At 34.8% G+C, this 18836-nt stretch overlaps 1 protein-coding gene across 2 annotated transcripts in view; it reads right to left on the bottom strand.

Moving 5' to 3' along the window:
• ADAM9 (ADAM metallopeptidase domain 9) overlaps nucleotides 1-18836 on the bottom strand; it is a 108066-nt gene that overhangs the window by 46993 nt on the left and 42237 nt on the right. For both annotated transcript variants that reach the window (XM_003777238.4, XM_009243738.2), the window contains exons 12-14: nucleotides 15900-16071; nucleotides 3439-3531; nucleotides 2234-2429 (exon numbers count right to left, since the gene is read on the bottom strand). In XM_003777238.4, the coding sequence (XP_003777286.1) occupies nucleotides 2234-2429; nucleotides 3439-3531; nucleotides 15900-16071 (461 nt within the window). The remainder of the gene's footprint in view (nucleotides 1-2233; nucleotides 2430-3438; nucleotides 3532-15899; nucleotides 16072-18836) is intronic.

Genomic DNA, 18836 nt, shown 5'->3' with positions numbered 1-18836 from the left:
GATAGTGTTATTATATCACGCTAAGTGGAATTATGCTCTTAACAAGGTCCACATTTGGAGATTTGGTATGGTTTAAGAAGGTGTCTATGGGTTTCAAGTTAACAAGGAGTGGATTTTTGATTAGGGTTAATTTTACCCTTTTTAGTAATTTGACTGAGCCACAGAATCCCCAGATATTTAATCAAACATAATTACGGATGTCTCTGTAAGGGTGATTTTGGATGAGATTAACATTGAAATCAGTAGACTGAGTAAAGCAGACTGCCCTCCCTATTGGAGGTGGGCCCCATCCAATCAATTTTAAACTTGAACGAAAAGGCCAGTCCTCCCTCAAGTAAGAGAAAAGTCTTCCTGAAGGCCTTTGGAATGAGACATCAGCTTTTTTCCTGCCTTTGGAATTGAACTGAAACACTAGCTCTTCCATGATCATGAGCCTGCCAGGCTTCTAACTGGAACTATACCATCAGCTCTACAGGGTCTCCAGATTGCTGACTCTCCCTGCAGATCTGACACTTAGCAGCCTCCACAATCACACAAGCCAATTCATATATGGGCTCATGCTATTATGCAGGATTTATTACATGAATCTAATATATCAGATTCCTCCAAGAGAATATATTTGATTTTCATGTAATAAATATATAAGACATTATATATTTAATATATTATATATGCAAATTATATATCATATATAAATATTAGATTCATGTAATAAATCCTCCAGATTATATATACAGTAATATCTACAGTAATGTGTCACTTAACAACAGGGATATGATCTGAGAAATGAGTTGTTAGGTGATTTTGTCATTGTGCAAACATCACAGAATGCACTTAAACAAACCTAGGCGGTATAGCTTACTACACATCTAGGCTATGTGGTACAGGCTATTGCTCCTAGGCTACAAATCTGTACACCATGTCACTGTACTAAATACTGCAGGCAATGGTAACACAATGGCATCTAAACGTATCTAAACATATCTAAACATAGAAAAGTTACAGTAAAAATACAGCATTATAATTTTATGAGACCACTGTTGTATATGCAGTCTCTCACTGACCAAAATGTTGTTATGCGGTATACGACTATATACATAAACGCGTGACACAATGGTTCCATTTCTCTAGAGAACCCTAACTAGCTATACAGAGGGAAACCAGTCAAGACTGAAGAGGAACAGAGGCCTTCTGTTCAGACTTATTTGAACAAATTGAAATAAATAGAATACTTGATGCCACTAATCAACTCAAGGCACAATCAGGCCAATGGTTAACAATATACAGGTCAATTAATGGGAAGTACATAGGAAATTAACCAAACCAAAAGAGAGAGAGAGAAACAGAAAGAGAGAATTAGTAACTCTAGAGAAATCAGAAAAGTAATTATAACTTACTATACAATTTAGTTGTGAAGAGCATTAATGTGGCCATTATGCAATACACAGTCATCACTGCCCTAACTATTGGGAGGATGAAGAATGGAAAACGAGCATAGGTATGATGGGAGTTGTTAAGGGTTGAAAGAAGGAAAGAAAACTAACTCATCTTCTATAGTGAGAAATTAATAACTAATACCTAGAACAAAAAAATCAAAACGTAGCATTGCCAAGAGATTATCTAAAAACCTAGCACAAGTTAACAAAAATCTTAGCCAAAAAAGGTAAAACTGCCTCAAGTGATGGGAATAGTGGGTGGGAACAGTCCTTATTTGTTCATACTATGCATTACACGATAATTTGGCTCTTTATGTGTATGCCCTTGATAAAAATAAGAACTTTAAAAAGAAAAAATACATAAATTTTTTTAAAATCCCAAATATCTATCAGTAAGAGAATAACTAAATCATGATCCATTCATCTAATGGAATACTTCAACGTACTATGATATAAATATATCAATATAGATGAATTTCAAGAAAATTCTGAGTGAACAATGCAAATAGCAGATCCATGTGCACAATTCAACATTATTAAAACTAGATACTATATATGTATCTGTGTGTGTGCACGATACACAAAATATAAAAAGATAGACAGTAAAAATAAGAAAACATCAACTGAATCTGTGCATATTAAATTCATGATCATGACTGCCTCCAAAGAAGAAAGGAAATATGATGAGTAACAAGAGAGCCTCAACTTTATCAATAATGTTTCATTACCTTTTTTAAAATATCTAAATCAAAAATAAATAATATCGAAGCAATCAATTATAAATGATGATATCTTACTTGAGCCAAAGATGACTTGACACTGAGCATCATAGTACTGGCACATGCCGTTGTAGCAATAGGCTTTGTTATTCTGGCAAGGATATCCATTCTGAATAAAAACATCTGGCTGACAGAACTGAGAAGAACCATTGCAATACTCTGGAACATCACATTCACTGGTTTTTCCTCGGCATAAAGTACCTCCTGGAAGGAACTAGTGAAATAAAATTCAAATTAAACAGAAATATCAGGATAATGTCCACAAATTAATCAAATGTGAAACCACAGCATTCACATCTATAAAGCATTCTAACAATAACAAAAGATTAAATAACCCAACAGAAAAATGAACAATGGCTAACAACAGGTAATTCATGTAAGTCCTAACCATGGAAAGTAAAGAAACATGACCTCATTTGTAACCAAAAGAAATGCAAACTAAATAAAAATACAAGAACCCTTTACACCTATTGAATTAACTAGGAGTATAGTGCCTGCTAGTAACCAATATTGGCATAAGGAAACAAGTATTTGATAATACTGTTGGTAGAAGTATAGACTGGCATATGTGTGAAAGATATATAAAATGTATATCAAAAACTTAGTATGAATATTCTGCACCAGTGATTTCTCTTATAAGCAGTAACTGGAAGTAATCAAAATGTCCATCATTAGTTGACTAAAGAAATCATGGTACAACTATACAAGTAATATTACTTAAATAACCATGTATTATAGAACTACATGAATGGGAAAAAAGTCCATGGTGTCATATTGAAAAAAGCAGAGTAGTAAAAATATATGTATCTGTGCTTACTCACTTAAAAACACACATACACACATACACTCACATTTGTATAGAAAAAACATGATTATATTAACAAATTATCAACAATGGCTACCTGAAGAGTATAAAATAATAGAGGATCTTTCATTCTCTACTTTCTATGGTTTCATGTTATTTAATTATTTCTAACAAGCATATGTTACTCTAAAAATCAGAAAAAAAATGTTTCTACTTAGAAAACAATATCAACAGACCACTTAACGTAAAAGAGTGTGCTTTAAAATTATACACAAGTGGCATAAAATTTTTCCCATGACCATAAAATAAAAATAGTGCTCACTCAGAAATCTCAAAAAACAAATTTTGATCTACATAGGTTTTCTTTTTCTTTGGTTTTTTTTTTTTTTTCTATTCCAAAGTGGGAGGAATTCCTTACCCGACAGTCTTTACAACAGTCACCATATGCACACTCAGCAAATGATTTAAGCTTACAGGTACTTCCTTCACAGCAAGGGTCCAATTCACATTCCTATGAACATAAAATGACTGTCAATAAAGAAATTAGTAATTGACATTAATATTTATTAATAAAATTCTCATCTTACACCTAAAATCTACTTCATTCTAACATGATTGTAGCAGTTACCCTCCAGAAACAGTTGCTTACTGTTTCTGGATTTAACAATGTCTCTTCAGCTGCAAGTATAAGTCTCAACATATTTCAAAGGACAGAAATCATATAGTATGTGCCTCACTTAGTCTGCTCAGAATGCCATAACAAAATACCACAGGTTTAAACTTCAGAAATTTATTTTCTCACAGTTCTTGAGGCTAGAAATCCAAGATCAAGGTTCCTACTAGCTCAGTTTCTGGTGAGGACTCTCTTCCTGGCTTGCAGAGGGCTGCCTTCTTGCTGTGTGCTGACATAGCCCTTCCTCAGTGCATGTGTGCAGAGAGAAGACAAGTGAGATGTTTGGTGTCTCTTCTTACAAGGACACTGATCCTAATGGATCAGAGCCCCACCCTTATGACCTTATTTAACCTTAATTACTTCCTTAAAGGCCCCATCTCCAAATGTGGCCATGCTGGTGGTTGGGCTCCAACACATGAGTTTTGGGGAAGCACAAACATTCAGTTCATAACAGTATGTTTGACGATCACAGAGAAGTTAGTGTCCATAAAGGAATTTATCTTCATGCTCAGGGTCTAACTTCTCTGTTGGATGGCTCTTCACCCTAGCTGAATACTCTTTTTACCTTGCTTGGCTTCTCTCACTATACTCTGGGCCACCATGGCTCCTTTTTACCCCCAAACTCCCACCCACAGAGACATCTTCTCTGTTAAAATAGCAATGTCAATGTTCTGTTTTGTATTCTGTGGTACAGCTTTATAAGATGTCACCACTAAGGAAAACTGGGTGAAAAGTACACAGGACTCTATATTATTTTGCAACTTCTTTTCAGATTATAATTATTTCATAATAAACATTTTAAAATAAATGAACTTTAATGTACATCTTGAAATATACCCAAAAAAAGTCAAAATGCATCATGGAACTAAATGTAAAACCTAAAACTATAAAACTTCTAAGAGAAAACCTTTGCAACTGTGGAGCAGGCAAGAAGTCCTTAGATAGGACACCAAAAGAACAACCAATAAAATTACAAGTTTATAAAATAAACTTCATCAACATGTAAAAGTTCTGCTCTTCAAAATATACTGCTAAGTTAATTAAAGGCAAGCTACAACTTGGAAAAAATATTGACAATCTGATAGAAAACTTGTATACAGAATACACAAAGTATTCTCAAAACTCAACAATAAGTAATCAAAATTTTTAAACGAGGGAAAAGAGTTGAACAGTCGTATCACCACAAGATAGCCTGATGGCAAATAAGCACGTGAAAACATGCGCAATGCATCATTAGTCACTAAGGAAATGCAAATTAAAACCTCAATGAGGCACCACCTCACACTCAATAGAATGGCTAAAATTAAAAAGACTGACCACATGAAGTATTGGTCAGGATATGAAACAATTAGAACTCTCATACACTAAGGATGGAAATGAGAAATGGTTCAATCACTTTAGAAAACAGTTTGAGAGTTTCTTGAAAAGTTAAATACCTCTACCATCTAACCAAGTCATTCTACTCAGGGACATTTACCCAACAGAATTAAAAACATAAGTTCACATAAACATTTGTAGGTGAATGCTGGCCAGTTCAAAAATACTGCAGGACAGCTGGCTTCATGAGAGAATAGGGAATCAGGAAATAGATAATGTATATAGGAACTTAGGTTATCGTTAAAAAACCATTTTAAATGGTTCCACAACAACTGATCATTAGTGGATAAGTTTAATTTCCAAGCTTACTCCACATGCCCCCTCCTCAATTAAAAGAGTTAAGATAAAAATTTTAAATTTAAAAAAAACTAAAATAATTTGTAGAGGGGCTATGATGATGATCTATATATAGGAATACTAAAAATCAGGTCAAGATACAAATTTCTGAAACCATTACAGGAAAAAAATTAGTAAGTTTGCCTTCTTTTAAATTTTAAATTTCAACATAAAATGTAACCTATGAAAAGTTAAATAAGCTATAAATAAAAAATATTAGAACATATATAACAAAGGAGTTATGTCCATCTTATAGAAAGAGGCCTAAAAATCAATTTAAAAGAAGATTTAATGAACCAACAGAACAACTGATAAGGAATACATAAAATAATAATTCATAGAAGAAAATGATGCCTATAATCTACAATCACATGAAAAACTGTAAACTAAAACAGTATCTTCTTATTTTTTACCCATCAGCTTGCCAAAATTAAGAAAACATATTATCCTGTGCTGGTAAGACTATGGGTACACAATGGCATAATATACTGTTGTCAGAAATGCAAACTGACCCACACTATTTATAGGAAATTCATTAGCTTCTGATATAAGTTAAAATGTACATACTTTTAGATCCAATAATTCTACCTTTATGTACAATAACTATCATAGAAAAACATTTGTATATATACACATGACGTGTGTATATCTGTATATATATACATGACGTGTGTATGTCTGTATATATACACGAGGTGTGTGTGTATGTTTGTATATATACACATGAGGTGTGTACAAGGATGTATATTGCAGCACTGTTTACAATAGAAAACACTAATTACAGTAATTAATTAGAGTATGGTTAAATAAATCATAGTAAATCCTTGTATTGGAATACTATTCAGCAAATTAAAGGGCTATGTCTACATAATAAAATGATACAGAAAAATGTCCAGGATATCGTAATAGAAAAAAATCTGCACACAAGAGATTTTAAGTCAATTTTAAACAATATTAAGTCTGATTTTATTTATGCACAAAAATAAAAGCCAGAGTGGCATCACCAAAATGGGAGAATAGAAAGCTCTGGATTATCCTTCCTCCAACAGGCAGTGCTGCAATAAACATCCCTGTACACTCCCCATGTGTATATACACAAATATTTCTCTAAGATAGTTACATAAAGGTAGAATTACTAGATCTAACAGCATGTGCATTTTAACTTTTATTGGAGGCTAACAAATTTCCTATAAAAAGTCAGCAATTAAACAGTAACACACTAATCAATTCCCTTTGTGAGAAATCCAGAAACTAGTTGAGAGGCTACTACATCCCAGGCAATTGTAAAACCAGCCACACTGAAACCAGTAGGAAAACTGGAGATCCTTTCCCGCCACAATCCCAACCCATGACGCGTCATATAAGATCAGGAGGAAACAGCTCTCAGCATCTCCCTGAGGAGAGAAAGAGTTGGGCCACACATCCAATATTACAGTTTTTTAGAGTGCTTCCTGAGGGACTACCTTCTATCTCATCTGCCCCTGACAACATAAAGGACCTGGAATATATTAGACCCCTGGGGGTTTCAGAGAACAAAGGTAGTAAACTAGCATGTGGGCACTTGCCACAGCTCCTAGCTTCTCCCAAAGGAGGACCACACACCCAATGCTACAATTTTTCTAGGAGCTACCCAAGGAATTGGCTTTTCTCTCTCTTCTCTCAGAGCACAGATGGAGCTGGTATGTGCTAGACCCCTGAAGGCTACAAAGAATAAAGGTGGTTGTTCCAACTATCGCTCAGACACTTGCCACAGTTCCTCTACCCAGTTTAACATAGTGATTTAAAATAAAAAAAAAAAAAAAAAAAAACACTTCCAAGCTTTTCCCTGAAAAGAGAAACAGTTGGACCACATGTCACATGTTCCAACTTTTCTAGGGATTGCCCAACAAATTCACTTCTTTCTCCTCTCTCAGAACACTGATGGGCTCTAGCATATTGTAGACACCGAGGGCTAACAACAATAGAAAAAGCAGTATAACAAACATGAAAGTTTGAGAGGCCCAAAAAAGCTCTGGCCAGGTTAATTAGTGAAGGTCTTCTCACTAATTTCGGGGCTGAAGAATACACCAACTTAATGGAAAAATGCAACAGAGGAGTTCAACAGCAGATCAGAGCAAACAGAATAAAGATTCAACAAACTCAAAGTCAGGTTACCTTATCAAGTCAGAGGAGCAAAAAAAAAAAAAGAAATGTAAGTGAAGAAAGCTTAAGGGACTTATGAGACATCATCAAGAGACTAATATACACACTGTGGCAATCCCACAAGAAGCAGACTAAGAAAAAGTACCAAAAAGCTTATTTCAAAGAGGTAGTGGTTGAAATTTTCCCAAACCTGGGGAAGGAAATGGACATCCAGATGCAGGAAGCCCAAAGAACCTTAAGTAAGAAGAATCTAAAGAAATCAACACCAAGAAACATTACAATCAAATTATCAAAAGACAAAGAGAATTTTGAAAGCAGTAAGAAAGAAAGCAACTCATCACATACAAGGGAACCCCCATCAGGCCATTAGTGGATTTTTCAGCAGAAATCTTGCAGGCCAGAAGGTTAATGAGGTGACATATTAAAGTAATGAAAGAAAAAAACTGCCAAGAAAGAATCCTATATCTGGTAAAACTATCCTTTAAAAATGAAGAAGACATTAAGGCTTTACTAGAAAAACAAAAGCAGGGGAGTTCATCATGACTAGACCTTTCTTCTAAGAAATGTGAAATGGAGTTCTTTACCTTGAAATGAAAGACTGCTAGACAGCAACACAGGAGCATAAGAAAGTATAAAATTAATCAGTAAGAATAAATATATAGACAAATGCAAAATACTGTGTTGCTGTTAATGGCACTGGGTAAATCACTTTCACTTCTAGTGTAAATTTAGAAGAAAAAGTATAAAATGTAACTATAGGCCAGGCGCAGTGGCTCACGCCTGTAATCCCAGCACTTTGGGAGGCCGAGGCAGGCGGATCACTTTAGGTCAGGAGTTCGAGACCAGCCTGGACAACATGGTGAAACCCCATCTCCACTAAAAATACAAAAATTAGCCGAGCATGGTGGCAGGCACCTGTAGTCCCAGCTACTTGGGAGGCTGAGGCAGGAGAATCACTTAAACCCAGGAGGCGGAGGATGCAGTGAGCCATCGCAGCATTGCACTCCAGCCTGGACAACAAGAGCGAAACTCCATCTCAAAAAAAAAAATAAAAACTATAAAAAATATGTTGAAAGATACACAATATTAATAGATTGTAAACTGTAACAACAACATAAACTGCGTAATGGGAGAACTTAAAGTAAAGAGTTTTTGTATGTAATTGAGGTTGTTACCAGCTTAAAAATACTGTTATTACTACAAGATATTTTATGCACGCTCTAAGGTAACCATAAACAAATACCTATAGAAGGAAGTTACACAAAAGAAAAAGGAATAGGGATAAAAGAATTATCAACACACACAAAATCAAAAAATTACAAAGGAAAACAGCAAGAAACAGCAGACAAAAGAGCTACAAGACAAACAAAAAACATTTAAAACAATCATAGTAAATCCTTCCCTATCAAGAATTACTTTAAATGTAAATATGTTAAACTCCCCAACAAAAACACATAGCATACTGAATGGATTAAAAAAAAAATTAAACTATATGCTATCTACAAGAGACTCACTATAGTTCTAAGGACATATATAGGCTGAAAGTGAAGAATGGATAAAGATATTCCATGCAAATGGTAACCACAGAGAGCAGGGGTAGCTATACTTGTATCAAAGAAAAGAGACTATGTCAGAATTGTCACAAAAGACAAAGAAAAACATTTTATAGTGATAAAAGTAACAATTCACTAGGAAGATATAACAATAATAAATATATATGCACCCAGCATTAGAGCACCTAAATATGTAATGCAAGCACTGACAAAACTGAAGAAAGAAAGAGACAGCAACACAATAATAGTAAGAAACTTCAAGAGTGCATTTTAATTATGGATAAAACATCTAGATAGAAGATCAATAAGGAAACACAGGACTTGAACAACACTACAGACCAAATCAAACCAATAGACATATACAGAATATTCTACCCAACAGTGGCAGAATACATACTATTCTCAGGCACACATGGAACTCTCTCCAGGCTCATGTGTTAGGTCACAAAACAGGTCTTTAGAAATTTAAGAAGACTGAAATCATACCAAATATATTTTCTGACCAAAATGGATGAAACTAGCAATTAGAATAGAAAAAGATGACAATAAAAGTAGAAAGGAAAATGGAAAATTCACCAATATGTGGAAATTAAACAACACACTTTGGAACAATCATTGGGTCAAAAAGGAAATCAAACATGAAATTAAAAAATACTTTTGGACAAACAAAAAACACAATATGTAAAAATGTATGAAATAAAACAAAAATAATACTAAAAGGAGGCCAGATGTGGTGGCTCACGCCTGTAATCCCAGCACTTTGGGAGACCAAGGCGGGTAGATCACCTGAGATCAGGAGATCAAGACCAGCCTGGCCAACATGGCAAAACCCCATCTCTACTAAAAATACAAAAATTAGACAGGCATGGTGGTGCGCGCCTGTAATCCTAGCTACTGAGGAGGCTGAGGCACAAGAATCACTAGAAACCAGGAGGTGGAGGTTGCAATGAACCAAGATTGCCCCACTACACTCCAGCCTGGACAACACAGTGAGACTCTGTCCAAAAAAAAAAAAAAAATACAAGGAAAGCTTATTGTGATAACCTATATGAAAGAAAAAAAAAACTCAAACAACCTAACTTTACAACCCAAGAAACCTGAAAAGCAACAGAAAATTTAAACCCAAAATTATCATAAGGGAAATAATGAACTTCAGATCAGAAATAAACAAAATTGAGACTAGAAAAAGAATTGAAAAATCAGCAAAACCAAGAGTTAGTATTTTTCAAAAGATAAGCAATATTAACCAAGCTTAGCTACACTAAGAAAAAGAAAGAGAAGACTCAAAATCAGAAATGAGAAAGGAGACATTTCAACTGATGCCATAAATAAAGAGAATTATAAAAGACTACTATAAACATTTACACATCAACAAACTGGATCACCTAAAAGAAATGGATAAATTCCTAGAAACACACATCCCACCAAGACTGAATCATGAAGAAATAAGTCTGAACAGACCTATAAGTAGTAAGGACACGAATCAGTAATCAAAAACCTCCTAGCAAAGAAAAGCACAGGACCAACGGCTTTACTGGTGAAATCTACCAAACATTTAAAGAACTAATGCCAATCATTCTAAAAACTCACTCAAAAAATAGAGGAGGAGGAGAAAATTCCACTCATTTTATGAGGCCAGCATTATCCTGATGCAGACTGTATCACCAAGGCCAATATGCCAAATACAGAAAACTACAGGCCAATGTGCCAAACAAATACAGATGCAAAATCCTCAACAAAATACTAGCAAACCAAATTCAGCAGCACATTAAAAGTAAAATACAACATGACCTAGTAGAATTTATCCTTGGGTATAAATTGGGATAGCTCAATATACAAAAATCAATTAATGAGATCAGGTGCAGTGGTGCACACCTGTAATCCCAGCACTCTGGGTGTCTTACGCAGGCAGATTGTTTGAGTCCAGGAGTTCGAGACCAGTCTAGGCAACGTAGCAAAACCCCTTCTCTACAAAACATACAAAAATGTGTCAGGCATGGTGGCATATGCCTGTAGTCCCGACTACTCAAAAGGCTGAGGCACAAGGATCACTTGAGCCCATTAGGTCAAAGCTACAGTCAGCTGTGTTCACAGCACTGCACTCCAGCCTGGGCAACAGTAAGACCCTGTCTCAAAAAAAAAAAAAAAAATTTAATTAATTAATTAATGAGATATACCACATTAACAAAATGAAGGATAAAAATCGCATGATCATCTCAATAGATACAGAAAAAGCACTTGATAAAATTCAATACCCTTTCATGCAAAAAGCTCTTAACAAACTAGAAATAAAGGAAAATAACTTCAACATAATTAGGCCATATATGAAATTCTCATAGCTAAAATCATACCTAGTTGTGAAAAACAAAAAGCTTTTCCTCTGAGATCAGAAATGAAGCAAGGATGCCCAATCTCGCCACTTCTATTCAACTTGGTATTGGAAATCCTAGCCAGAACAATTAGCAAGAAAAACTAAAAGGCATCTAAATCGGAAATGAAGCAAAACCATCCCTCTTTTAAGATGACATGATCATACACATAGAAAATCCCAAAGAGTCCATCAAAAAACTGTTATAACTAATAAATAAATTTAGTAAAGTTGCAGGAAACAAAACTGACACACAAAAATAAAGTCATTTTCACATACTAACAATGAACTACAAAAAGGAAATTAAGGAAACAAAGCTATTTATAATAGCATTGAAAACAAAACATTTGTGAATAAGCTTAACAAGTGAGGAAAAAGATCACACACTAAAAACTTACAAAACATTGCTAAAAGAAATAAAAGATGATACGAACAAATGGAAAGACATCCTATGTTCACGGATTGGAATAATTAAAATTGGTAAATTGTCCATATTACCCAAAGTGATCTGCAGATTCAATAAAATCCATTCCTCAGAAGAAGAAATACAAGCAGCTGCCAAACACAGGAAAAAATGCTCAACATCACTGAACATCAGAGAATGCATATTAAAACCACAATGAGATATCATCTTACAATAGTCAGAATGGCTATCATTAAAAAGTCAAAAAAAAAAAAGGCTGATATTGGTGCAGATGCAGAAAAAAGGGAATGCTTATACATTGTTGGTGGGAATGTAAATTAGTTCAACCTCTATGAAAAACATTATAAAGATTTTTCAAAGAACTAAAACTAGAACCACCATTTCACCCAGCAATTCCACTACTGGGTATCTACCCAGAGGAAAATAAATCGTTATGTAAAAAAGATATCTGTACTCATATGCTCATTGCAGCACTATTCACAATAGCAAAGTCATGAAACTAATGTAAGTGTCCATCAACAGTCGACTGGATGAGAAAAATCTTTTATATATATATATGTATATACACACACACACATACATATATACACACACATATCTACACATATATACGTATGTATACACACATATACACATATGTATGTATACACACATATATACACATATATGTATGTATACACATACACACATATGTACACACACGTATGTACACACATGTATACGCACACACATATACACGCATATGTATACGCACACATATACACATATATGTATGTATACGCACACATATACACATATATACACATATATACACGCATATATGTATGCATACGCACACATATATACACACACAGGTATGTATATGCACACATATATACACAGGTATGTATACGCACATATATACACATATAGGTATGTACACGCACACATATATACACATGTATGTATACGCACACATATATACACATATAGGTATGTATACACACACATACACATATGTATGTATACGCACACATATACACATATATGTATGTATACGCACACATATACACACGTGTATGTATACGCACACATATACACACATGTGTATGTATACGCACACATATACACACATGTGCATGTATACGCACACATATACACACATGTGTATGTATACGCACACATATACACACATATGTGCATGTATATGCAGATATACATACATGTATGTATACGCACACATACACACATAAATATGTATACGCACACATATATATACATGTATATGTATGTATACACACACATACACACACCCCATGGAATACTATATGTAGTCATAAAAAAGAATGAAATCATGTCCTTTGCAGCAACATGGATGGAGCTGGAGGCCATTATCCTAAGTGAACTAACTCAGAAACACAAAATCAAACACTGCATATTCTCACTTATAAGCATGGGCTAAACAATGGGTGCACATGGACATAAAAGATGGAGGTGATGGACACTGGGTAACTCCAAAAGGGGAGAGGGTAGGAGGAGAGTGAGGGCTGACAAATTATAAGGTACAATGTTCATTGTTTGGGTAATGGGTACACCAGAAGCCCAATCCCCACCAGGATACAATATACCCATGTAACATACATAAGTACCCCCTGAATCTAAAATAAAATAAAATTTAGACATACAGACCAATGGAACAGAATACAGAATGCAAAAATAAAAACCCACACATATGAGATCACCTGATCTTCAACAAGGATGCCAAGAAAAAGAATGGTGAAAAGGTAGTCCCTTCCGCCCTGGAAAACTGGATATCAACATGCAAAAGAATGAAATTGGAACCTTATCTTACGCCATACACAAAAATCAACTTAAAATGGATTAAAGACTTACACATAAGGACTAACAGTAAAACTCTTAGAAGAAAACATAGAGGAAAAGCTTCATGACACTGGTCTTGGCAATGATTTCATGTATATGATGCCAAAATTACAGGCAACAGAAGCCAAAAATAGACAAGTGGGGCTATATCAAACTAAAAACCTTCTACACAGCATAGGAAGCAATCAACAGAGTGAAAAGCCAAGTTATGGAATAGGGGGAAATATCTGCAAACCATAAGGGGTAAACTTTCAAAACATATAGGAAGTGCTACAGCTCAACAGCAAAAAATGAAAAACTAATAACCTGATTTAAAATGGGTTAATTATCCTAATTGAAATAACTCAGAAGCAGAAAGTCAAATACTGCATGTTCTCACTTATAAGTGGGAGCTAAGCAATCAGTATTCATGGATGTACAGAGTGGAATAACAGACACTGGAGACCCCAAAAGGTGGGAGCATGGGAGGGGTGTGAGGGCTGAAAAATTACCTATTGGGTACAACGTTCACTATTTGAATGATGGGTACATGAAAAGCCCTCACTTTACCAATATGCAGTATATACATGCAAGAAATCTGCATGTACATCCCCTAAATATATAAAAATGTTAAAATAAACAAAAAAAAAATTAAAACAGGCCTAAGACTTAATAGACATTGCTCCATGAAGACACACAAATAGCCAACAGGTATATGAAAAGATGCTCAATGTCACTCATCATCATGGAAATGCAAATCAAAACCACAATGAAATATCATTTCATACCTGTTAGGATTGCTATCACGGAAAAAAACAAAAGACACCAAGTGTCAGCAAGAATGTGGAGAAACTGGAACCCTTGTGCACTTTCGGGAAGAATGCAAAATCATGCGGCCACTATGGAAAATAGTATGAAGGTTCTTTTAAAAATTAAAAATATAACTACCATGTGATCTAGCAATCCCACTTCTGGGTACTTATCTAAAATGAAATCAAGATCTTGAAGAGATATTAGCATTCCCTATGTTCACTGCAGCATTATCCACAGTAGCCAAGATGTAGAAACCACCTAAATGTCTGTCAACAGTTGAATGGATAAAGAAAATGTGGTAGATAAAGAAAATGTACATACATACATACATATACACACATACAATGGAATACTATTTCCCAAAAAAAGAAGGAAATCTTGTCATTGCAAGAACGTAGATGAAACTTGAGTATACAATACCATGCTAAGAGAAATAAGACAGCCACAAAGGACATAATACTATTTGATTCCACTTATATTAGATATCTAAAATAGTCAAGTTCATAAAAGCAGTGAACAGAATAGTGGTGGTCAGGGGCTCGTGGAATGGAAAATGGGGAGCTGCTGATCAACTGATATAAAGTTTCAGTTACACACAATGAAAAAGTTCTAGAGATGTGCTGTACAACATATTACCCAGAGTTAACAATACTGTATTGGACACTTAAAAATCTCTTAGAAGGATCAACTTCATGCTAAGTATTCTTACCACATTAAAGTAAAAATAAATCCTAAAACAAGCCCAATATTTATAAATGTACCTACTGTATACTGTATATAAATGTATAGAATAGAGTCTAAAAACAAAAACATCAAACATAAAAAAAAAGGAAGTAAAAGATGTATGGGGAAAATAAAGGTGTACAAGATTGCTTTTACTTACTACTTTAATTTTTTTCTTTTAGAGTGCTACTTTGAGTAGCAAGAACTTTGAATACTGAAGGACTCTGGAGGATGGGCCAGCTCCAATTCATTTTTAAAATGAGTCCAGCTAAATAAATATTCCTGCAATGGCAGTGCCAGAATGGTGAAAGCTTACAAATAAAGAGCCAGGTGAACTTCATTCTTTAAAGCAAATAAGCTAATAACCATAAATCATAGAAAATAGCATAAAAAAATAGAGAATAAACATGGCATGTTCCCTGACTTCAAAACAGATGGCACCATTAGTCATACTCTGAGAAGAAGGAGATGACCAATCCCTGGAACACAGCCATACAAACAAAATAACAATCCTCATTGTGCCACTAAATTTTACTTTAGCTCCTATGTCAGAGTTGCCCAAAGCAAGCCATTTTATTTCTTGCAAATATCATGGCAATTTTACAAGGCAAAAATCAAAAATTAAACTGACCTTTGGAGTACCACAGTCACACTCTTCCCCAGCATCCACCAACTTATTACCACAGGAGGGAGCACTATAGGCTTCATCAGGCTTTGGAATATTAAGAAGGCAGTTTCCTCCTTTATTTAAAGTTAACTTCTCAAAGTCCTCTGCACTGCAACTGCTAAAGTTTCTGGAACCCCTATAATAAACATTAAGAAAAAGATCTTATGTCACAGTGATTACTCACTTTGAAAATGTTAAGTCATGACTTTAACCCACAAAAAGTGAATATTTTAAATGACAGAAAAGAAGCTAATAAAAGTGGACAGAAATAAGAATTCATATCTACTTGTGATAAATATTGAACATTACTTCAGCTACTATATAATAATTCACTATTTTCTTACAATATATTGTACTTCCAATAAAATATCTTTAAAACATATCACTTACATTGAAATACAAAATGATAATTCTCAGCATCAGAAGAGACTTTAAAAATTATTTAGTCCTATGAAGAATAAAGTTTTATTTATCTAACACAGTAAAGGTTCTTCAAACATTGGAAAGTAGCTGTATGTTGTCTCCAGTCTTTTTTCTATTCTGAAGGATAACATTTTTATGTTCACCCATGCCCATTACCACTTATTAGGAGCTCTGCAAAAATAATACAAATGGGCAACTCCAGTTCAGATGCACACTAGCCATCAAGAGGCAGACTGCACAGTGTAGAATTTCAACTACTCCTATATGACAAGTTTTCAGTTTGAGCTTTACACATAATAACTTTTATGATAATTCCTGGGAACCAAGGTTAGTACTCTGAAAGTTAGTTGGCCTTTAAGAAATGTCCAACTTGAGCTATGTGAGATTTATACAAATGCAATTTTGATATGTTCTATCTGGGATTTTTTTTTTAGCTACTACTTTACTCAATAACTATAAAATACTTTCAGATAGTCCCACTGGCTATTTTTACTTTTGAAAACTAGTGGAAAATACACCTATACATCACCTATATCTTTGAGGAATCCATGTCACACTAAAATTCTATTTTATTTTTGCTTTTGTAGACTGAGTTTTTGGTGTGATATCCAAAAATCATTGTTAAGGCCAATGTCAAGGAGCTTTTCCTCAACGTTTTCTTCTTAGAAAGTTTTATAGTTTCAAGTCTTACATTTAGCTATTTTATCCATTTTGAGTTGATTTTTGTGTATGGTGTATGATAAGGGTCCAATTTCATTCTTTTGCATGTAGAAATCCAGTTACCCCAGAACCATTTATTGAAGAGAACTATCCTTTCCCCATTGTATCCTCCTGGTGCCCTTGTCAAAAATTAATTGACTACACATGTTTGGATTTGTTTCTAGGCTCTCTATTCTGTTCCATCCGTCTACGTGTCTGTTTTTATACCACTACCATGCTGTTTTGATTACTATAGCTATCAAACTAAAAAGCTCTGCACAGCAAAGATAACAACCAACAAAATGAAAAGTCTGCAGATAGGGAGAAAATATCTGCAAACCATGTATCTTATAAGGTGTATCTTATAACCATGTATCTTATATCCAAAATATATTTTTTAAAACTCACACAACTCCATAGTAGAAAAACAAATAACTCGATTTTTAAAATGAACAAAAGACTTAAATAGACATTTCTCCAAAGATGACATAAAAATGGCCAACAGGTGCATGAAAAGATGCTCAATATCATTAATCATCAAGGAACTGCAAATCAAAACCACAATGAAATACCACCTCACCCTCAAAAAGAGATAACGGCCAGGTGTGGAGGCTCACTGCTGTAATCCCAGCACTTTGGGAGGCTGAGGCAGGCGGTTCACTTGAGGTCAGGAGTTCCAGACCAGCCTGGCCAACATGGTAAAACCCTGTCTCTACTAAAACACAAAAATTAGCCAGGTGTGGTGGTGCACACCTGTAATCTCAACTACTTGGGAGGCTGAGGGAGGAGAATTGCTTGAACCTGGGAGGCAGAGGTTGTAGTGAGCCGAGATTGCACCACTGCACTCCAGCTTGGGCAACAGAGAGAGACTCTGTCGCAAATAAATAAATAAATAAATAAATAAAAGAGATGACAAGTGCTAGTTAGAGTATAGAAAAAAAGGAATCCTTGAGCACTGTTGGTGGGAATGCAGATTGGTGCAGCCACTCTGGAAAACAATAGGAGTTCCCTAAAGAAATTAAAAACAGAACTATCATATGACCCAGCAATCTCACTTTTGGGTATATACCCAAAGAAAATGAAAACACCACCTCATAAAGACGTCTGTATTATCCCATTTTCAGTGCAGCATTAGCCAAGATATGGAAACAAACAAAGCGTCAACAGTTGAGTGGACAAAACTGTGGCACATATAAGACTGATAATTATTCATCCTTATAAAAGGAGATCCTGACATTTACCACAACATGGAGGAAACTGGAGGATGTTATGCTGCGTGAAGCAAGCCAGACAGAAAAAGACAAATGCTGCATGATCTCACTTATTTTGGAATCTAAAAAAAGTTGAAAATCCAGAGACAGAAAATAAAACACTGATTATGGTGGAGGTGGAGGAAATGGGACATGTAGGTCTGATACAAAGTACCAGATATGTAAGACAAACAAGTCTAGAGATCTCAGACAGGTACAGCATGAGGACTATAGATAATAATATTGTATTACATTCAAGATTTTTGCTAAAAGAGGAGATTTTAGGTGCTCTTTGCCACACACACACAAAATGGGCAACAATGTGGAATGATGGATGTGTTAATCTGCTTGACTAACCATTTCACCATCCATATTTACATCAAAACATGTTGTACATCTTAAATACAATAAAATTTATATCTTATATATATTTGTATTTTTTCAAGGGAATTTGGTACCCTGAATCTCTTTTCATCAGTTTGAGCAATGGTACCAAAAGTAGCAGCAGGAGTGAAAGCTACGTTGCATT

The sequence above is a fragment of the Pongo abelii genome, chromosome 7, assembly GCF_028885655.2.
Source record: "Pongo abelii isolate AG06213 chromosome 7, NHGRI_mPonAbe1-v2.0_pri, whole genome shotgun sequence".
NCBI lineage: Eukaryota > Metazoa > Chordata > Mammalia > Primates > Hominidae > Pongo > Pongo abelii.
Note: the sequence above shows the minus strand (reverse complement) of the source record. Positions and strands in the feature narration are given on the sequence as shown.